This window comes from Cuculus canorus, chromosome 8, assembly GCF_017976375.1.
Source record: "Cuculus canorus isolate bCucCan1 chromosome 8, bCucCan1.pri, whole genome shotgun sequence".
NCBI classification, from domain to species: Eukaryota; Metazoa; Chordata; class Aves; order Cuculiformes; family Cuculidae; genus Cuculus; species Cuculus canorus.
The window spans coordinates 28,223,898-28,246,059 of record NC_071408.1 but is presented as its reverse complement, the minus strand read 5'-3'; the positions used below and the strand labels follow the sequence as shown (position 1 = coordinate 28,246,059).

The 22,162-nt window shown below is 51.2% G+C and overlaps 1 protein-coding gene across 20 annotated transcripts in view; it reads left to right on the top strand.

Moving 5' to 3' along the window:
• The window catches only part of PTPRF (protein tyrosine phosphatase receptor type F), a 405,229-nt gene that overhangs the window by 360,838 nt on the left and 22,229 nt on the right, over nt 1-22,162 (top strand). For 14 of the 20 annotated variants that reach the window (XM_054072544.1, XM_054072563.1, XM_054072553.1 and 11 more), the window contains 5 exons: nt 2,331-2,543; nt 5,617-5,771; nt 8,931-9,046; nt 12,512-12,544; nt 15,485-15,582. In XM_054072544.1, the coding sequence (XP_053928519.1) occupies nt 2,331-2,543; nt 5,617-5,771; nt 8,931-9,046; nt 12,512-12,544; nt 15,485-15,582 (615 nt within the window). The remainder of the gene's footprint in view (nt 1-2,330; nt 2,544-5,616; nt 5,772-8,930; nt 9,047-12,511; nt 12,545-15,484; nt 15,583-22,162) is intronic. The other 6 variants (XM_054072564.1, XM_054072558.1, XM_054072556.1 and 3 more) reach the window with 1 other exon arrangement.

The following is a 22,162-nucleotide window of genomic DNA, read 5'->3' as shown; positions in this document are numbered from 1 at the left end:
TAAGGAAAAACTCCCAAGAAATCACACATAGAAGGTCCATTAAGAAACAAAGTTTCAAGCTTGAAGCACTCAGACATTACGAAGTGTTAGAAGCTGTAAATCTGCCCTTACTTATCATTAATCTTTAATTACATGATTGCACAATCTTTTCCATGGGGTCCCAGCTTACAGCCTGTATAGGCGGATCTGTTCTGCCCATGAAGCACAAATTGTGTGATGGAGAACCATCATCTGTAGGTCTCCTGCTTCGTTTCATTGCAAAAGTTGGAAGATGTCACAAGAAGTAGAAGAGTAGAATGAGAAAGAACGGTTTGGGTTTGTCCATTAGGTAGCTGAAAGCTGTTGAGAGAACTGGTTTCTGTCTTTTGAGTGTTTCATCCTGTCCTGGACAAATTATTTAAAACAAAATTTTCTGTAGCAGCCATTCTCTTGCATGTTCTGTGTTTTGGAGTGCTCAATTTGAGATGCTGGAGCCTCATTTGCAAAGCCTAAGCATCCCCAGCTGCAGGGAGAGTCAATAGGAGCCCTGTTGGATACAGTCAGGACTATAAAAAAAGCTAAGTTTTCTTTAAAAACAAAACAAGCCGATGTTTTTTCAATTTGACATTCAAAATTAGTGGACTTTTTTTTTACATTAATGTCCCTGTGTCTCTGTCCTCCATTTGTAAAATTAGGATAATCACTTTCATCTCACCTAATATGGGTGTTAGGAAGATAAGATTGTTAATGTTTGTGAAGCACTTGTAATATTATAGTGATCAGCACCATAGAAAAGCCCACGAGGAAATTATTAATTTTGTCTTCAGAGCTGGATTTGAATAGTAAGCAATAAACAAGGCCTCAGGTTGCATAATGGAGAGAGGAAAACAAAATATGGAAGAGCTGCTCTTTGATTAAGCACTGTCTGTCCTGTGTATTGAACAAAGCAGGCGAGTTACGGAAGAGATAGTACGTGACCATGCAGTCAAGGATTGTAACACAATGCACATATGTAAGAAAGCTGAATTAATTTTGCACAGGCAATATTAATTTTCTAATTTTTCAGGATGTGAACTTTGCAAGCGTAGCATGCCTTTGGTGCAGTCTTTTGCTGTGTGTTACATCTAGAAGTAGCAGAAGCATCCAGCGACCTCACTCACAACTGGAGCCCTGTGGTTTCACACCCATGCACGTACAGCTGTGTTTTCTGCCCCAAAGAGCTCAGCTGTAATTTCAGCCAAGATACAAGAGATGTGTGCAGGGAGCAAACTCTGCAGTCCAAAGACTCTCTTTCTGCCTTTTCCCTGCAATCACAAGGATATTTGTGGAACGGAGATTTCTCCATCCCTTGTTATTTTTCTTCTTTTTGGTGACATTGCAGTGACAAGCTATAGCTTTACTAAACTGCTCCAACAAGAGTATTCAGGAGGGCAAGGATGGGCTGTCAAGGGGAAAAAGAGAGGAGTGTCTAACCCAGCTTTTCCTCCTCAGAGGGAGTGAGCTGAGCTCAGCAGCGTGGCTTTGTGTGCACTTCGCTGCCCCCAGCCCCACTGACATTCCCCATCTGCCCTGACAATGCTGCACTGATACATTTGTGTGTGAAATGTATTTCATGCCTCCTCCTTCATTTTAAATTAGAATTTCTGTTCCAAGCCTGATATTCATTTTTATTCATTAGAAAAACATCTTTAAACATCTGAGAGTCTTTCTTAGCAGTGTAATTGAATTTTTGTGTGTTTATGTCATTTTTCATGAATTTGTGGCCGACTATGAAATTTGCCATTTTTACTCAGAACATCCCATGAAATCTGTTATCATTCTGTGTGATTTACACAAAGCTCTTTCTGCAACCCAGCAGCAGGTGAAATATCGAAGCACCGACAGAAGGGAAAGATACAGCAAATGTCACCTTTTCCCTGTACATAAGCATCAGCGTCAGCTGTAGGTAGTATCCACTCTCTGTAGACCATGAGTTGCTGTCCATACCAATATTTAGGCCGCAGGATGTGGCCCAGTTCCCTCATAGCCCGTTGGGATGTATTAGCTTGGGGTGACCGGCACAGCCAAGCTTTGTAAGCCCGAACGTTCCCCATGTCAGCATTCCAAGCTCAGGCCTCTCCCAAAGCTGAGCTCCTGGGCGGAGGTGCTTGCAGTGAGGGTCTGCTGATGTGTGCCCCAGCAATGCCTAAACAGACAGAACATCCCTCTGATTTCTTTGTACCACTGTGTCCAAATCAAACCCAATATCTTCTTTCCCTTCCAATCTGCTGCACCCTACAACCGGTAAGGTGACAGCGTAAGGCGGTGTCACCCTGGGTGAAGCAATAGTGATGCACCTTGTTTGTCCCCAGCTGCTGGAGGCCATAAGCCAAGGGAGTCAGAGCAGGCGCCAGCGACGCCAAGCAGACAGACTCAAGCCCTACATCGCTGCTCAAGTGGATGTGCTGCCTGAGACCTTCACCCTAGGGGATGAGAAGAACTACAAAGGGTTCTACAACAAACCCCTGTCTCAAGACCTGAGCTATCGATGCTTCGTGCTGGCCTCCCTGGAGGATGGAGACACGGTAAGGACTTTCTGCTGGGGTGGCATGGTCTGTCCTAGCAGATCTAGGTGGGCTTGGTGCAGGCAGGGTGAAAAATTGCTGCAAGCTGGGATGATGGAGTTTTCTCTGAAGAGAAGAGCATGAGGCTGCATAGCTGGTGTCAACCAGCCGAGGCGGCTGTGGGAGTTGACTTGATAGATGGTGGTTTTGGAGGGAAATGGCACATATGTTCGACGTAATGGATGAGAGTGGAGGGCAGTGTCAACACATGCATTCTACACAAGCTCGGTTGTGGCTCGTCAGGATGCGCCCAGAGCGGAGCTTGACACATGGTTGGGTTGAGATAGGTTCTCATTCTGCTTTAGTACAAGTAAGTGACTGTGGAAAACAGCCCCTTGAAATCCTGCCCTGTACAGTAGCTGCTGAGGCTCTGCGTTAAACAGGATGCTTCCTGTGCAAACCTGTCTTCACAGGCTCTTCTCCGGCCAGAATCTTGCTTCCAGGTGATGTCTGGAGAAGCAAACAAACATGCCCACCTACCTCAGTGGGTTGTCAGCAGGGCAAAGCTGCACACATGTCTGCTGCATAGGGATTCTTGTTCCTGTGCCTCTCCTTGCTGGAGGCAAATGGGCCATGCCTTTGTCGGCAGCGTGCCACCAAGCACACAGGGCCAGGGCACGTGAGGAGGAATGGAGAGGCTGATGCACTAAGCCAGGAGGAGTATAGCAAGACCTATACGTTAGTGTGCAGCTGTAAACACAGAGGGCAGGAGTGGTGGTGGCAGCAGTAGCATCGGCCAGTGAGTAAATAATGGAAATAATAGAGATGCGTAGAATCCTTTGATCAGCTTCCAAGCTGCAGCTTCCTTCCTCAGCCTCATTTGCTTGTAATGGCTCATTAGGGCTGGTCAAGTTCTTCATTACTCATCCAGCTCATGTGTTTTTGTGGCAAGATGTGCACACTCTTGAGGGAAGGAGAGTCCCAGATAAACATCAAGGTAGGGCAGAGGCCTGGGGATGTTCTGTCTTGGCAATCCCTGTCAAGAAGAGATGACCTTAACTAGTTGATCCCAGAGTACCATCATCATCTACCCAGCATAGATCTGCCACAGCCCTCCAGTGAGCCGCCAGCCCACAGTTATTACACCTTGCTCCTAGAGACCACCTTTCTGCATCCCCTGCTGAGTCGCACCCATTTTCATTTGACGTATGAGACACTCTGTCGAGGGCTGTGCACTATCTCCCTCACTCAGCTCATCTTAAATTGCTTGCTGTGTCTAGTGTCAGCAGGTGAGCATAACATCACCATTCCTCAAAGGCAAAGGGGATTGCGGTTGAAACACGATCTCTGAAAGCAGGAACACCTGCACCTTGCAGTATGCCTTTGGAAATGCCACTGAGATAACAGTCCTTCTGATCTCCTCTGCTTCTGTCTTCTCTTGGAAGGAGGCATTTCCAAAGTGTGTCTGCGAAAATATGAATCTTTGTCCCTTGCACAAAGCTTTGGAGATGGACACACACGTGCTCCTTCCCACCTGCCTAATGCAGGTTGTCCTTACTGGGTAGTCACAGGCAAAGCCTTTGTGCCTTCCTCGCAGAGTAGCTGCTTGTCCGTACAGAGGGGAGCCCCAGGACTTCTGCCCCATCCTCTCACCACCAGTGCCACGTTTTCTTGTCTGCCATGCTCAGAGCTGTCACTGACTCTGTCCTGTTGTTTGAACTGGATGGTGGGGCATAGGAATAGGCTGATGCATTGCAGTGATACCATGCAGACTTTTTCTATGAACAGAGCTGACCCAGGAGCCAGCAGCTCTTTCAGGGTCCTGAAAACACGATCTTGTAGGGCTGAAGGTTTCGCAGACAAAGCAGCAACCACCACCCCCATGCTCTCCCCTCCAGCCAGTGGCATCTCCGCCCGCTGATAAACCTGAGGGGAGCAGCAAGGATGCTGCACCTGCACGTACTGCGAGAAGGATATCACAGATAAGAGCATTTTCGGTCCTCCATGTGTGTTTGAAACAAGGCTGGCTGGGATCAAGGGCACCTGTGAGAGGAGATCAAGATATGCGTTTGTGTGACACCAGCATGCTTGATTTTTCCCTTTCTTCCCCTCAGATGCACGCAGACATGAAGTGCATGTTTAAACTTTGACCTTAAAGCAGGTGATTTATAGATCTGCAGGCACCTCTTCAGTGACTGAAACTTTCTGTGGGAGAAACAGAGCATTTCTGGCTCCCTAATGCAGGGCAGCAGGTGCTGCTTGAAAGCCACAGGCACTGGACTGGTGCAGCTCTGGCCCTTTTGAATAGGGAAAAGGTTTTCATTTTTTCACACCGATTAAACCTTTTCATTCAGCGAGGCTGAGCTGTGAAGGGACAACATAGGTCCATAAACCACAGCAGCAGAACAAGCCAGGTGCGGAGTCATTTTTCTGTAGGAAGGGTTTGAGTCTCTGCTAATCCCACCTTGCTGCTGAGGCTGGAAAGTTGCCCCTCAGGGTTGTAAATGACTGGGCTGACAGGTTGCAGAAGTCTCTGGAAAGCAACCTGTAAGCATGAGCCCCTTTCCAAGGTCTGTTTGTCAGGTGTGAGACATCAGGTAGAAAATGTTCCTGTCATTTCTTCTGTTTAAGAAAACAGCCTAGCCCAGCTAAGTTTTCCTAATATAGCCCTGTCCTGGAGAGATGTGTTGATATCAGCACAGCAGGTATTATAAACCACTTAGGAATCATCAGCCAGCCCCACTGTGCAATTGGTTTGGATTCAAAAGTTTATGATTTGGCTCTGAGAAAATCCAGGGCTGGCAAGTGGCTCTTAGCTGGGCTGCTCCAGTTTGGCACCTCGAGGCCAGGTCTGCTAGCCAGAAAGTTCCTGGCACTGGGAGTGTTTCACACCAGAAAGAGACTGTTTCTACAGCGTGACCTCCACTGATGCCGAGGGACGGAGCCTCCCGTGGTGTGCTGCCGGGGTTTGAGGAGCATTATCGTTCACTGCTAGCCAGAGGCAAGGGGAAATGTCTGCATTTCGGAGATGCAGCTGTTGCTTTAGCATAATGGACACTTGTTTTTCTCTCCCTCTCCTGCTGGTGCTATTCAGAAGAGGTATGCAGCCAGCCCTTACTCGGATGAGATCGTGATGGAAGTGGCTTCAGCAAAGCAGCAGGATGAACCGGAGATGCTGTGGGTGATGGGACCCGTGCTGGCTGTGATATTAATCATCATCATTGTCATTGCTATACTCCTCTTCAAAAGGTGAGATCCAGTCCAGGACATAGTAGTTATGGTGTGAGCGCTACAGGTGGTGACACCTTCAAGACCCTCCTTGTAGCCTTGAGATACGGGGTACTCTGATAGTTCTCGGTGGTCATGGAGAGGAGAAAGGTCTCTACCTGGCACAGCAGAAGGCTCCTCTATAAAAGAGCAGAAGGGCTGGGTATGCAGAAAGTAATTAGTATCAGCCTCAGGACACAGAGCAGCTGTGGATTCTGGAAACGTGTGAGAAGCGGAACAGAGAGCAGCTTTGTCCCTAAAGCTATTCTGACAGCTCTCTGGTCTCACAGCTTGGATTTGCAGCCTTAGGGTCATGTGAAGTACTGCTTGATCTCTGGCAGGTGCCCCCACTGCTGTGAGTTTTGACTGGGGAACATAGTCTTGGTGACATCAAGGCATGGATGTGACAGGCTGAAATCAGAGTAGGACCTCTCTACTTGAGGTCATTCAGTCCTGGCTACTGGATCAGAACCATCCACGCTTTGTGCTCCCTGCTGAAGCTTTTGTGTAGCAGAGCCATCCTGCTAGAGCTGTAACTGTACTGTGAGATGATTGTTAGTCCTCCCGAGGAGCCCTAGGTTGCATTTGCATGTGTTCAGGTAGCCTGTTCAATTACAGTAGGTCATTCTCTGTCAGCTCAGCTCCGAGGTTCTGCTCCTCCTGGACTCTCTATTTACATATGTATCTGTAGCTTGGGGATGGGAGCTGGCTTTGTTGTCTGATTAAATGGAGCTCTGCTGTGCGTGTGCAGTAAGTGCCTTTCTGTGTCAGTGATCATCTCCTTTCTTCTGTTTCTGCTTTTTCCTGGATCTAGTAAACAAGAAAGGTAGGAATCCATTTTATCTTCTTGTTTTGCTAAAATTTCAAGTCTATTTCCATTTTTTAAAATCAAGCCTGAAGCTAGTAATGGGCATCTTTGTTTTTGGGAGCATGGAGCATGCCAGCTCTGGGGGTTTACAAAGACTTTGTTTCCTCAAAGGTATCAGCCTCCCAGCAATCATCAGCCTCTCACAGCTCTTAGGGAGACAGTTCCAACATAAAGACTTCCCAGATTGTTTTGCAATTAAATTAGAAATGAAAAAAGCGACAACACCAGCAGTCATAGGTGCTTCTTTATTTTCTCAGTCACATCAAACTGAGAGCTGTTCCATCGAGAATGCAGGTGCATTCTTGTAGTCTGTAATGATGAAGCTCTGAGGGAATACCAGGCAGTTGTGAGAAACAAAGTGTTTGCTGGTCTATAAGGAAAGAAAATGGCTTCAGAGGGGATTCAATACCTGGGCTTTGTAGACACTGTGTCCCACTTGGTTCTCCTTGCTTTATCCCAGAGTCTGCTGTGGGTGGAGCACCAGGAAGCAGCCCCAGCCCACTGTGCTCGGACCTGTGCCTGTCCCTGCAGCGTCCTAGCCCGTGCAGCAGCGGCAGCACATCCCCTTATAGCACTGCTTGTATGCTCAGAGTGATGCTGTGTTATCTGACAGTTTTTTGCTGTCCAGCTTCTCTGTGGAGGCGTTTTCTCCCAGAGGTACCTGTGCAGCATATTCGCAGTGTCATATCTACAGTGGGAATGGATTGAAGCGGAGTAGCATTGGATAAGTTGGGATCTGGTGGTTTGTTTAGCAGTTGCCCTGATCAGGCTAATGTGAGAGACAAGCATTAATTATGCTCTGTGCCCATTCCCCAGAAAACCTGGTCCACTCTGCTCAAGGGCACAGGGACTGGCACACAGTAGCGCGTGGCACATCCTGCTGTGCTCCTAATAGGAGAAACAGTGCTTTCTTTGTTTGCCACGTGTTTTCATTCCTTTCTATCAATGCCCTCAGTCCTTCAGCTCTTTTGTCTCGGTCCATGCAGCCAGAAGGCTTCTGAGATGTTGAGATGACTCAGAGTAGTATAAAACTCACAAGCTGGTCCTTCCCATTGAATGATTCCAATGTCTGATGCTGCCATGGGCTGCAGGTGAGCTTGCTCACAGACTGGGCCATAGAGAGAACCTAGATTTCGCTCGTTGTTTATGCATTAAATTTCCCCTAATTGCTTCTCACTCTTGCCAGCCCAGAATGCACAGCTCCGTGGAAGTGATTGCACCCTGTACCTCTACAAAGCGTTGGTGATCATGTGTGGTTTAGGGTCACCACCATGCACAGATGCAGCAGCCTCTGTGCAGGATTTGACAACACTTCAGGATGAGTCGAAATGCCTCACAAGGGGGTAGAAAACAGAGGCTGCCTTGAGATCTGCAGGGTGGTAGGTGTGCTAGAGTTAATGCAGACTAGGAGTGATGCAGCTCCCTCTCTTCCAAGAAACATCAGGTCAGCAGAGGGGTTCACCATCGGGCAAGATCCATTTTGGGGCTGTAGCCAAAAGACAAAGTCTCTGTGTATTGCTGCCTGCTCAGCACATTGTGGCAGAGTCAGCACAGCCTTGGAAGACAGTACAGCTGTCCTGCTCCTGCCCAACACCCCTCTCTACTGCAGGGGTATATTTGTAACGTAGAGCAAGAAGTGAGATGTAGAGAACCACTAGAAACCCTTCTTGCAGTATTAGATTTTCCTTAATATTCTCTTGTCCACTTTTGATTGGCTCTGTCCCTGCTTTGCCTGTGAATTCCAGCAAGAGCCTGAGGTGGTGGCATTGCTCTAGGCATAAATATAGCATGAAGAGACAACAGTGTATTTTATTGTTCCATTAATACACGCCTTGGGTGCCTTCAACCATTCAAGACATGTATTAATGGCCCAATAAAACACACCCTGAAGAGCCTTTACACTATTATATTACAGCATTCTATATTTAAATATTTCTAATACTTGAAAAAAAAAATCTATTATGTCCTTCCACTACAGGAAGTAGTTCCTAGAGAGGAAACAACATCTTGTATCTATGTGCTTTTTCTCTAATAAACAGTATGCAGAATTGCACATTTCAAAGTGCCTCGCTAATTAAACTTCTGCCATGTTTAAATATCACCCTTGGTGTTTCATAGATGGGAAATTGGAGGCACAGAAGATGATTTGACTTGCCCAGAGCCCCAGGAACCTGGCATGGAGCTGGGTATCTGGGACACAGAGACCCAAACTCCATCCCAGGGTGGTTCATGCTGGTCTCTGCCAGAGCTCACCTGCTTGTCTCTATCCATAGGAAAAGGGCACACTCCCCCTCTTCCAAGGATGAGCACTCCATCGGCCTGAAGGACTCGCTCTTGGCCCACTCCTCTGACCCAGTTGAGATGAGGCGGCTCAACTACCAGACTCCAGGTAAGGAGCAGCTAATCTTCTTGCCGGGTCCTGCACTTGGGACACAACAACCCTATGCAGTGCTACAGACTGGGGGAAGAGTGGCTGGAAAGCTGCCTGGAGGAGAAGGACCTGGGGGTGTTGGTTGACAGTTGAACATGAGCCAGCAGTGTGCCCAGGTGGCCAAGAAGGCCAATGGCATCTTGGTGTGTATCAGAAATGGCGTGACCAGCAGGTCCAGGGAGGTTATTCTCCCCCTGTACTCAGCACTGGTGAGACCGCACCTCGAATCCTTTGTTCAGTTCTGGGCCCCCCACTCCAACAAGGATGTTGAGGCTCTGGAGCGTGTCCAGAGAAGAGCAACGAAGCTGGGGAAGGGGCTGGAGAACGAGGAGCAGCTGAGGGACCTGGGGTTGTTTAGCCTGGAGAAGGGGAGGCTGAGGGGAGACCTCATTGCTCTCTACAACTCCCTGAAAGGAGGTTGTGTGGAGAGGAGGGAGCTGGGCTTTTCTCCCACATGACAGGGGACAGGACAAGGGGGAATGGCCTCAAGCTGCACCAGGGGAGGCTCAGGCTGGACATCAGAAAAAAACTTTTCACAGACAGGGTCACTGGGCACTGGCAGAGGCTGCCCTGGGAGGGAGTGGAGTCATCATCCCTGCAGGTATTTAAAAGGCAGGTGGCTGAGGTGCTCAGGGGCATGGTTTAGTGGTTGATAGGAATGGTTGGACTCGATGATTCAGGAGGTCTTTTCCAACCTGGTGATTCTATGATTCTCACTTGCAGTTGCACAGAGAGTTTAGACCAAGGGGATCCGAGTGTCTACTCTCTGGTCTACAGATCCTTGTGCCTGGTGCTGTCACTGCAGGCACGCAAGGTTGAGGAACCTGGTTGGGGACAGCTTATTGTGTGGTGTGTGTCGGGCATTACATGAAGCAAATTGAGGTTGTCCTGAGTCAGGAGGAGCCTTCACACAGAGTTGAGAGAACTCACGAGTGCCTGCAACTGCATTGCTCCTGGGCGCTGCACTGGCTTGGTCCAGGCTGGGATCCAGCGCTAAGCACCACTGGTGCAGTGCTGGCCACAGGGACTGCACCTTGGGGGATCAGGAGGTAGAGAGAGCCCTTATGCTGCTCAGGGTATCTCGGCAGCTCCATCCCAGGATTCTTGGTGTGCTGACTCTCCTGCTCTGCTCAGCTAAGGGTGAAGAGAAGAGCTGCCTGCAGCCTACATTGCTCCCCAGTCAGTGCTGTGGCCCAGTGAAGCATGCTGCTGGTCACGGTGGTCTCAGTACAGAGGATGATAGTTCAGTAAAAGCTGTTTTCTGCAAGCAACCGTTCGCTGCAGAGCATCTCGTCATGCCTGCACTGGCCTGTGGTGCCTCGTGGTGTAGCTACTTTGCCAGCGCACAGAGGCAACTGTACTTAGCACTGCAGAAAGGTCTCGTGCTGCTGCTTTGTGTCTGTACATCTCTGATGGCACTGAAAGCACAGTACCTGTCATTGTAGCGATCAGGCACAGGCTCGCTCTGACTCGTTCAGAGCTTTTCAGAGAGTCCAAGTCCTAGATAAGTGCGGGAGCACTTGGGCTTTTGTAATGGAGGGAGCAGTTCAGTAGTAAATGAGGCACATACAGCTCTCTTCTAACTTGCAGCTCCTCCTGGTCTGTAACCTACTTTCCTTTTCCTCCTGCTGCTCATTCATTTAAGAGCTTTCATCTAACAGGGAAGTTTTGAAGGGACTATTTCCTGATGTAAACGTGCTATGTCTGGTTGGTAGGGTAAGAGAAACCTTTCCTGTTGCTGCTCACAGTAGTTTGGCTTAGACCTGGGGTGCGCTTCACCAGCACATCTCCTTCCATGCCAGAGTTAGTGCATCTCCCAGGCAGGACTGATGGCAGATCTTACAGGTAGGATGCAGCAGCAGCCTAGAAGTTGCCAGCAGACCCAGCCCATTGATTGGCCACCACACAGACCAGCGTGGTATTGCAGCATGGGAGGAAAACGCTGTGAGGAGCAAAGAGGGCACCTGCACTAGAGGGGAGGGAGAACATCTCAACAGGCAGATCACTGGGAGTGGGGGTCACACACAGTCAGCAACATCATGCGGCTTCTTGAGGAGGAGCAAGGTGTTGAACCCAGCTGCTCCATGACACCTGTGCATGGGGACAGGGCTCTGTGTCATATCTCCACTGCCCAGGGACACACAGGCCATCTTTGCTGCATGCTTGTGGTTTACATTGGACTGAGGAGTGTGACAGGTCAGGCTTGCATCTGCTCCCATCTCCAGCAGGAGATCAGGGTGCTGCAATGAGGGCAACCCTTGCTAGAGCTGTAGGAAGGGTCAAGAACTGCCATCTGACAGAAGAGGCAAATTTTCGTTTCCCGCCTGTGCCTAAGAATAATCCAAAGCCACTGGCTTATTCAGGAAGTTTGCAGAGCTCTCTAGGGAGATAAAAAAAACCCAAAGTGCCTAGTTCACCACAGATAGCAGCAATGCCCTGGGATGCTGCTAGCCAACACCCCCCGACCAATTGACAGCACTCTGTTCTCCTCGTCTCCTTCCCCCATGCATCACTTATGAGGCTCTGTGGGGTGGAAGCAGGTGTTGTGCAGCTAGAATTGACTGTTCCGGCTCATGACGAGCTTGTCCTCATTAATGAGGAGGCATGAAAACCACCGTGCCCAGTGGGCCCATGCTGTTGCCCCTGTCAGCCACCTGAGGTCAAGGTGGTGCTGCGTGGATGCGTTGACAAGAGATGCTGGCCACTGGCCCTGCACGCTTCAGTAGCTGGTCTCCCTGCTGGAGTGTGCTGAGCAGGGAAAACTTGTTTAATGCATAATTAATTGGGCTACTGTTATTAAATATTAAGCTTTCTCATTTTTGCAGTTTTTACTTCAGACAAGGGTTATTTCCCACACTGTTGGCCTCCCTGTACTAATGTGCCACTGTGCCGAGTTACTGAGAGCGTACGGGACCAGGCAGTGTCCCAATATACCATGAAATGAGGCTGTGTTGTGCTGCTGATGAGCCGTGAGCGAGCAGGAGGCTCAGGGATGCTGAGCAGAGGTCGCTGGGGCTGCGTATAGTCCTCCTGGCCACTGAGCAGCACAGATATCCCCTGTACCTGCCATCCACCCGCCTTTGCTGGCTCCCCTTGGGCATGGGGCCGTGGACAGTGGTGTGCAGTGAGAAGTGTAGCTGTTGGCATCAGATGAAGAGCTGTGCAATCCCTGTCCTGCGAGTAATTCCAGCTCCACTTGTTTGTCAACATCAGGGGCTGGTGCTGGCCGGAGCCGAAAGCGCAGTGTGTAGCAGCCCCCAGGGCCAAGCAGCCAGTCCTGAGCGGGCAGGAGGCTCCCGGTGCTGTGGCAGACAGTGCTTTCCTTTGCATCTTCGTCTCTTTGTCTTTCCATTTCTGAACTTCTGCAATGATGACTAAAGGCTAATGGGATTTCTGTTCTTGCCCCATTTCTTTTCTTTGCAGGTGCCAGTGTCCCCAGTTGCCCGAATATCTCAAGTTAGTTTTAACTCATGTATTTACCTTTTGACACCTTTTGCTTTTTATTTCCCTTTCTCTCTTGTCTCTGTAATTTCTGTTTCAATGTCATGAAGGTCACCCTCACTCACAGCAAACTGTAGAATGGCAGTGATTTCACTTTTTGACACGATATGCAAGCCCTGCCAAGGCCACGCTTGGCTACAGTTTGCACAGCACTACAGCACCTCACCGCAGCATGGTGCAGAAGGGAAGGTCTCAGGTGCTGGGCTACCAAGAGGCAACTGTGGCAGCCTCTTCCCTGCTCCTAGGCCTCCTCTTCCCTCTCAGCGGCATGCCAGGCTTTGCCATGGTGCCAGGCCTACTGCTGGCCCTGCATGGGGACAGACAACCTTGGTCATTCTGGAGGGGCCAGCCAGCAAAAAAACCCTAATGGACAAATTGACGGTTCCTGTGCAGCTCAGTGGTTGAACGCTCTCCTCCTACCTTGCGTAGACTGGCTTCCCTAGGATGGCTCCTGTGCCATAGAGTTAGGCAGAATGGGTGCCAAGGGTTGCTGATCTTCTCCAAACTGCCATGTGGTTGGTCTGCTCGGCAGTGTTGGCACCAGAGTTCGGGCACAGAAGGGCTGTGCTTCTGTCACTAGCTGTTCTAGCAGGCTGGCTGGAGTAGTACCAGGACTATAACTGCCTCTTTATCTCTGCTTGGTCTTGTGAGCTTCCAGTTCACTCTCAAACAGCCACAAAAGTGTGTCCTCCCTGCTGCTTGCAGGTGTGTGCATGCAGGAACTGGAGCAGTACGTAGGATAGATGCTTCCCTCAGAAGTAGAGCCAAGGCCTTTACAGCCCAAAGTCCTGCAAGCATTGTGAGACTCTGAACCCTTCTAGCCTGGCGGAGAGCTCACTGTCCTCTCACCAGCATCATTGGAAGAGCGTGTAGAAGTCCTGGTAGTGCGTACAAATCTCCTCTGTCTTGCCCTGCACTGCCTGCGGCAGTTTTTCCAGGTTCACTGTGATGGGATACCAATGGCCTCTTTCTCCTCTTCTGCTCTTGCAGCTCCTTTGGTGCTGCAACACTCCTTTGACCAGCAAAACTGAAGTTCGGAGAGACCCCCTTGTATTTTCCAGCAGAGATGAATGTCTGCAGCTCTGCTGTCATCCATGGCTCTCCCATGACCACACTGGGATAACCACGTACTGTGGTTATGTTCCAGCCTCTTTCTTCTTCCAGGCTTACGCTTCTGCCTTGGTCCCGCAATGTTCTGCTCATTCAGTTGCTCATCAGGAGCGGCTCTGCGCTGCGGGCGCTCCTCCTGAGCTACAGGAGCACCAATGGGCAACTTGTGCAGAAATCAGTGTCATCTTCTTGGGCTGTCTCGGAGATCCCGATGAGTGAAGTGGTAAACAGAGGACTATTTGCAAGAGGACCTCGGCAGAAGGCCGAAGAGTGAGAACTGTCCTGCTCCGTCTTTCCGTGTGCTTTCAGGACATCCATGGGTAGCACTGTGCTATCGAGTAATAGAAGGACCAGTCTGTATTGGATCGGGTCTTGCCTATAAGCAGCAATGTCAGATGCTTTTGGCAGAGGTGTGAGGAGTCCTACTGTGCAGCAGCTGCGGTGTAACACCTCCGTGTTATCACCTAGTGACTTGTCACCGCTGTGTAAAACACACGTACCCAGCCTGGGGACTGCTCCATCACCTCAGCGGCCCATCACTGCCATCTGTGGCAGCATTTCAGGCTCCTGAGCAATCAAGAAGCTCCTGGCCATGCTCCAGCCTGTCTCCCTGGGTGTGAATCAACAGCTTCAGCCTGTTAATAATCATTATTACCCACATGGGATTTCTGGGAAACCCACAGAGCAACCAGTGGAGTCATGAGCCTTGGGATTTGGATGAGCCGGGCTTCGGATGTTTCACAGCCACATTCCTGCCAGTTACCATCTCAGCTTCAGAGAAAGAGGTTGCGATGGCTGAGCCCTGAATCAGTAGGGCCCCTCCCAATCCTGTGTGCACACCCCCACAGTGCCTGTCCCTTGTGTGGACCTTTGGGGTCCCTTCCTTTGGGCCTCCCGCCTGGGCAGGGCTTGGTCTGTGCTCAGCATGAGCCTCACCCTGGCACCACACCGTGCATCCCTCCTTTAGACATGGCAAGACTTCTGCCGTGGCTTGAGCTGCACGGCAGCTCACGGCAGCCTCCCAGAAGCTGCTGGAAGGCACATGGTGGCTTGCGAGAGACAGCCCAGTGGAGCTGCATTTTGGGCCCTGGAGGTGGCTTTGCCTCGGGAGCGCTGCTGAAAAGCACCAAGTTACACAGCTGCAGGCATAGCTGCTCCTCAGCTCTCAGAAAGTTGTGCAATCTCCAGCCAGGAGAGCAGCTGTTTCTCCATGGGGTCCTTCCCATCTTTCGCCAGCTCCCCAACAGCCAGAGCAGCATCTGCCTACCCAAGAACTTGTGTACAGACATTGCAGAGGCTTCCCCTGATGCAAATCTGGGCGAGTTTCTTTTTGGCTAGGGAGTAATAAGAGGATCAGCTTCAGCCCTTGACAGTGAGAACACCAGGGTGTTCAACTTCAGCCCTTGTGGGTGCTCGGAAAGCACATTGACAGCGTATCCTCAGTGCATTCCTGCCGGGGGCTTGCCCGAGCCCCTGCCTGCTGCGTGGCCTGCTCTGTGTGCCAGGTGGCTGTACTGCCCGAGCATGCTCACCCAGTCATGCACATTCTGCACATCACCTTTCTTTTTTGTTTCACCAAACTGTGTGCTCTCAGAGTGCGTGCAGCATGCCCTGCGATCTTGCCGACTTCCCATCCATCCCGCCCAAGCGCTTCACATAGTCACACGTGTCCACCTCACACCCACCTTTCGGGTTTGCTGTGCACATGCTGTTGTCGAGCCTTCCTCAGCTGTGCAGAGCCGTAACTGTTCTCTTCTCCCTCCTCCCTCCTTGTCTCACCCGCAGGCATGCGCGACCACCCTCCCATCCCTGTGACCGACCTCGCCGACAACATTGACAGGTTGAAAGCCAACGACGGACTGAAGTTCTCCCAGGAGTATGAGGTGAGTGTGAGAGCGTGCGGGGAGGTGGGGGCAGAGCGATGCTGGCCAGGACCCCCAGCGGAGAGGGCTTGAAAGCTGAGCCATGCCTCCCCCGCACTGGCATCGCCTGCATGGGCCCCGAGCCAGCCCTGGGAGCGTGCCAGCTCTCCCTGCCAGCCTCAGAGCGGTGGGAACTCGCCTTGAGCTGTTAAAGCGCAGGGCTTGTACAGGGAAAAGGCCTTGCAGCTGAACGCGCAGCAGCCTGCCATGCTCCCACCGTGGTTACAGTTTTAGGAGTGAAAAGGAGTTCATGTGTACCCACTTGGGCTGTCACTGTTTACTTTGTTCTTCTGCTCCTTGAGAGCTGCCCTCTGTGCAGGTTGGCTGAGGTATTTCAGTCCACAGCATTCCCCACTCCCTCACTTCCATCTGCATTCAGAGCTCTCCTACCCTTTCTTCTATCATCCTCCACCGCCAACAACACGCATTTGAGTTTTCTGCTTTCCTGACCCTCTGCTGGACTGTGCTGGCACCAACCTGTGCCATTCAGCTTCTCTGCCACCAGAAGCTCTGCCCTGGGGCAGTCCCAGCTCCCCTCCCTGCACACGAGCTCTCTGCCTGTGCTCTGCAATCCTGAGCTGCAAACTCCCCAGCACCGCTGAACCACGCTCCTGCCCTCCTCCATACCCCTGGTGGATCCCATGGATAGATACTGTCCTTACCCACCACTGATGCTGCCTTTGCTCACACACAAGGGTGGTGCTGGTGTTCAGTAAACCCTCCCCCCACCCTGCACCTCTCCCAGCCCGACCCACTCCATTCCCATCCTCCTCTGAGAAAAATTTGCCAAGAGGAGGATGCAAGAAGGGGCTGATCTGCACAAGAGCCATGCCTTTCTCACCTCTCTCCAGGCTGGCTGAGTAGGTTGAAAAGCTTTAAAGTCGGGGAAAGTTCCTCTGCAGCTGTGAGAGCAGCGATGGCAGGATGTATGTTTTCCTGTGCTTACATGTAGGACCCTCTTGAGCTGCAGGGGACTTGTAAATAAACCCCCCCAGTAGTATTAAAGAAGGAATAAATTTGGAAAGTGTCCTTTGCATGTGTTATCATTTCTGTTTGAATTGTTATCTGCCTGCGCCTCTGGCCTCCCCTTCCTGCAGCAAACCTACACTGATTTACGAGATGAGATCAGAACATTTGCCCATGAGGTAGCATTATATATGCTAGGAAAGGGAAAGCAGATCTTTGTGCAAGAAGGTAAAGGATGAATTCCAGCTAGTTCAAAGGGTGTGCTGCATGTATCTGAGGAAGACACGGAGCTCCCTTTTGCTTCAGGATGCTGAGTGGAGGACTTTGCCATCCCTCCACATGCTGCTGTCTGGACCAGATAGGAGCTGAGCTTTCACCAGCTACAGCATTACATCGCAACCTGGGAGATATTTAGAGAAGTAATATGCTTTCTTTGCAGTTACCTGTCTGTTCATGTGTGTCCCACCAGTGGTGCCAAAGTATGCGGTCGTATCTGTCTGCCTTGGGCTTTTTGTTCCAAGTCCAGCTGAAATGTTAAGCAGGGCCGTCCACTGCGCTGTGGGCAGTCTGCGCCTCTGCGGTGCGGTGGGGATTCAGCAGGATCCAGCATCGTGTGCGCTCCTGTCCTCGCTGCTTGGAGCCTGCAGCATAATACTGAGCTGTGGGAACTGTTTTGGAAAAAAAATGAGCATTAAGTAAATTCTCTTAGCTGTTTTCATGAGCCACTCTCTTCTCATTTCTCTTTCGTTAGAATATCATGGCTGGTTGAGAGCACCAATCAGTTGTACTTTTCGTGTTGAAGCAGCTATTAAGTAGCTGATTGTTGCATGTAATTTTTTTCCCCTGGATTGTGCTGCATTTGTCTCCTCATCAGCTAGAAATTACTGAATGTGATAGGCTGATACAGTGCTTGATACTAGGATAGACCCCCAAAGCAGAGTGGTTGCCCCTTGTTGGCGTGTGGGGATCAGCACAGTCATTTCCCATATGAGATGACAGTGAGAAGAATCCTGGACTGAGTTTGCGGAGACCGGCGGCGGGATTGCTGTGGCCATGGGGCTGCTCTCATCCTGATCCCTGGTTGCACAGGTTTGGCATGGCAACAGCTCTCTCTGGGACCTGTGGTGGGAGGGCTGGAGGGCAGGATGGGCACGGCTTGTGCTGCTGAGTAAGGGAATCTGCAGAGTGGCTGCGGAAATAGCAGAGGTGGGAGGGGAGCACGCTGTGCAGCCCCTGCGGGAGCTTGTGCTTCCAGCACGGGGAGAGGCAGGGAACCACAGCTTGCCAAATTCCCTGCAATTGCAGTCATTAATTGATGATACAGTCCCAGCACTTGCCCTGGGATTGTGTGAGCACCAAACCTATGCAGAGCTGAGGGGGTGACCCAGCACTTCAAGGGATGGAGGCCCCATCTGTCTTTCCCCAGGGTGTGATAGCGCTGCCACACTGGGCATAACACAGCTGAGCAGGGAGAGCGGAGGGACGGAGACGTCAGAGATGAACCCCCAAGGCCCATTTGCTGTTGGGTTGTGATTTGGAATAGCTGCATTTTAAGTGTTTCTGCAGAGCAGCCTAGCAGCCTAACATCTCCGTGGGGTGCAGGGCTGTTTGTAGATGGCTCACATTCCAGGAGCAGTGGCACCCTAGGCAGAGAGCAAATATTTAACAGCACTTTTAACCGCTGAGGCCAGCTGTCCAGAGCCATCAGTCTGGCACTTGTCTTGGTTGTGCAAGCAATAGCAGGATAGCCTGGATACAGGTGACACTAAACAAGACCTGTCAGCACCTCTCTGCACATCTGTGAAAGGAGCAGGGAGAGTGGCAGAGATTCCTTGGAGCCGTCTGGCCTCCGTTCCCGCAGGTCAGAGAATAAATAATATTGCTCACACCAGTTTGCCAGCCTGTGCAACAAAGCCAGCATGGAGAGAGCCGTGTGCTGGCTGCAGCGAGAGGAGGCTCCCGAGCTGTGATTAGCCCTCACCCCAATGGGCAGGGAACGTTCCCAGTTGGACCTACCGGTATGTTCGTGTGACAGGAGAGACTGAACAGGTGCTGGGAGCTGAGCCGGCTGCAGGCACAGTTCGTTCTGCTGCATGGGGCATAGCACAGCCCCACCGTGCTCTCCTGGGGATGCAGCAGAGCTGGGGGAAACAGAGTGCAAGGGTCTGGCAGCAGCTCCTGGCCCAGGCACACCAGGAGAGTATTTCATTTTTAGTGTACAGTGAGAGCTACAGTGAATTTACAGTGTGGGATTAATGGAATTAAATAAGTAGAAAGGAGGCTGAGCCTCTTAATTATTTATCTGCGGGCTGCGGTGGGCACTGCAGCTGTGTTGGAGCTCCTCCTGTGGGCCACTTTCCCCTGCTGCAGCCTGTGCAGGTGGGCAGGATCCTGCCCTCGGATGGGAGTACCCACACTGGTACAAACAAGTGTGCAACGCGTGCATCCCATCTCCCACATTCACAGTGGGGTCCAGCAAGCCGAGCGTTGCTGTCCCATTTGTTGCTACTAACAAACACGGGGCAAACAAGCTCTAACCAGGGCTGGTTCCTGCTTCTTGTGGCTGCTGCCGTTCTTGGCTGCATCCTGCACCACCTTCCCCGAGGAAGACTTTTTCCTTACATCCCAAGTGCAGCTTGTGGCCATTTCCCCTCATGCCCAGTCCCTGCGGCGTGTCCCTCCCGTGGACGGATCCTGGGAGCAGAGCAGGCTGGAGGTTGTAAGAGCCAGGCATTGTGCTGCTACCCAACACGTTAGTGCTTGATGATCCTTAGGTTGTGCATAAGATTTGACTCTGCTCCTGCTTCCCAGTGCGATGGGGAGGCTGCGGCCCCTTCCCCGCAGTTTTGTATGGAGAGAAAAACTGCTGGCATGTCCAAACCCTATGTTCATTTGTATTTCCCTTAAAGCCACCGACGACGTTGCATCTTCCATGCCTGCAGCCCTGGCAAAGAGCTTAGGCAGTGGGAGAGGTGCTTGGATCCCTGGGGCCAGCGAGCCTCGGAGGTGCTGGGCGTGGGGTCCAGATGGCACCCAAGGAGCCGCGTGTAGTGGTTTTAATGGGCTAATCGGGAAGCTGCCTGGCAGGCGTGCAGCACTCACGTTACCGTAATAAGAATAATAAGGCTGAAGCACTGCCAGCGATTGATTCAGGAGCGCATTATATCCTCATTTGAGACGCAGCACAGATTGACAGTGGTCAATGCCTGTACTAATGTGGTTGATTTCGCAGGAGGCCAGGAAGCACTCACAGCCCCAACGCCTTCACCTCTCAATGCTCTTGTGCAGCCGCTGGAGCTGCTGAGCAGCACGGGGCCGCAGCGGTGCTGCCCCGGAGGTTTGCCTGCCTGGGCTGCCCATGCGCGCCAGCAGCAGAGGCAGCTGCAGGAACCCCGCACGCAGAGGGATTTCGGAGCTGCCCTGAAGGTGGGGAGCGGCGAACCTAAGGTGGACGGTATCTGAGAGGCAAACTGGCACCCAGGGCTGCGTGTTTTCAAGCCATTCGTAAAGTGCTGTTGAGTCTATTGAGGAAAGAGCCCTTTTCCAATCCTGTTTCAGTGGTCTGGCTCTGTCTTTGTGCTGATGGCAGTAACAGCAGGGATCCCTGAGCTGCTTCGGAGAGATTGCTCCTTGCACTTCCATGCTGGGAAGGAGGAGTTTTACTAATTGGGCTTTTTCTTAATTTGCACTTGCTGTCTTACAACATCTCCCCTGTCACTTTAAAGCAAAGCAAAACTAAAAGTCATGGTGCTTTTAAGTTTGTTCTTGGCTCATTTCCTTCTAATTTCCCAGCCCTTCTGCTTTCTAGGAAGAAGGAGTTGATCAAATTTGGGGATGAAGCAGTGATTCCCTTGAGCCCCAGAAAGGAACAAGAGCAGGCTCCAGTGCCGAGGTAGTTGTGGAGCAAAGTGGGGAGGCAAAGCAGTGCTGCTGTAGTCAGGGGCTGCATAGCATCACAGGTGGATGGGACAAGACCTGCCAACTGCCACTCCATTGTAAGGGCTTCTACTGCTCTCCAAGCAGCCCATCATCCTCCCATTTATTTACTCATTTGTTTGCCTTAAAGGGGGGAACAGGTGTACATTAATTCATCACCAGAGTTCAAATTAAATCATTTTACTTCTAAATGAGTCACTAATTTGCAGGAGTATTTAATTAGAGCCTCTTTGCACTCAGGTGCTGTATTACTTCTGACTTTCTCACCTGTTTGCCCTCTTAAGAGGCTGATGATGATTAGACCATTTCTGCACATCCTCGTTGCACATCAAAGCAATTAGCCCTAATGGCAACACCACGATGCTCCTCCTCTATTCTGGGGGCTTCTGGCAGCCTTGACTCCCCCAGGAAATAACCCTTTCCACCACCACCGTGGCAGTAAGCAGACCTGTTGCACAAAGCCCAATGCACCCCAAAGCCTGGGCAGCCCGGCAGCTTTTTGGCAGGGCATTTGCAGGGTACGAGCGCAAACGACTGCACTGAGCTCTCACTGCCTCTGCTGCCGAGACAGGACTTGCTCCGGCACCCACCTGTGCCTGGCACTGTGTGAGTGTCCACAGGGTGCAGGCAGGGCTGGTGCTTTCCTGTGTTGCTTCTCAGAGGCTCGCTTGTACCTTCAGGGCTGGTCTCAGCTCCACCACCAGCTACCCAGCTCTCTGCATGGGCTGTCTTTTGGACAAGAAGTGTTATTTATGTCTTTAATAGGCATTGGTGGATTTTCCTCCTTAGTTTGGCTATTTGTGCTTCTCTAGATTCTCTAGATTGACAAGACTGGTATCAAAACCTCTCTCGCTCAACTCTACTCTGAACAGGAAAGTCCTCACACATTTTTTTTCCTCTTTTTCATGCTTTTGATCATTTTTTATTGCCCTTCTCCAGTTCAGCCTCACCATTAGGTGGGCAGCAGCCATCCCTGCCACACAGCTGAAGGAGGAGAGCATCCAAAGAGCTGATTCAGCCTGTCCTGAGAACAAAATACAGGTGCCTGAATGAAACAAGGTGCCCCAGAGATCCGTGAGCTGCGCTGGGACATCTCTGTGCCCAGGCAGAGGAGTTCGCAGGGGCCGTGGCAGCCAGGCCGGTGGGTTTCCAGCCAGAAGCGGTGCTTGAGGTCTCCGCTCCCACCATCCCTGCCACAGCACCTCTGAGCACTGCTGCTGCCTGCTTATTACAGTGATAATAGAAAATTACAGGTTTTCTGTAGGAAATGTCTATTTACGTCCTACATTTGCCAAACTACCTATTAGCATCGCTGTGATGTCACATCCTCCTGCGCGTTTTCGTCAGCGCTGGGCCCTCTGCCTGCAGGCAGCCTGCAGCTGCGGGGGCAGCAGCATCATGGACCACACGTGAGGATGGGCGACTGCTGCCTGGCACAGCGATGGCCCTGCGTGCACCACAAAGCCCTCGGGGCTGGTGCAGCGGTGCCTGTGCTCCATACGCAAGCTGGGTCCCTGCATCCACTGCCGGCTGCGTGGGAAGTGCCTGCTCAACAGTGCAAGAGAGTAGGGGCACAGCGATAGGTGTCATCTTGCACCCAGACGGTGGTTGATGGGGCTGAGCAGAGGGACGTGAGGGC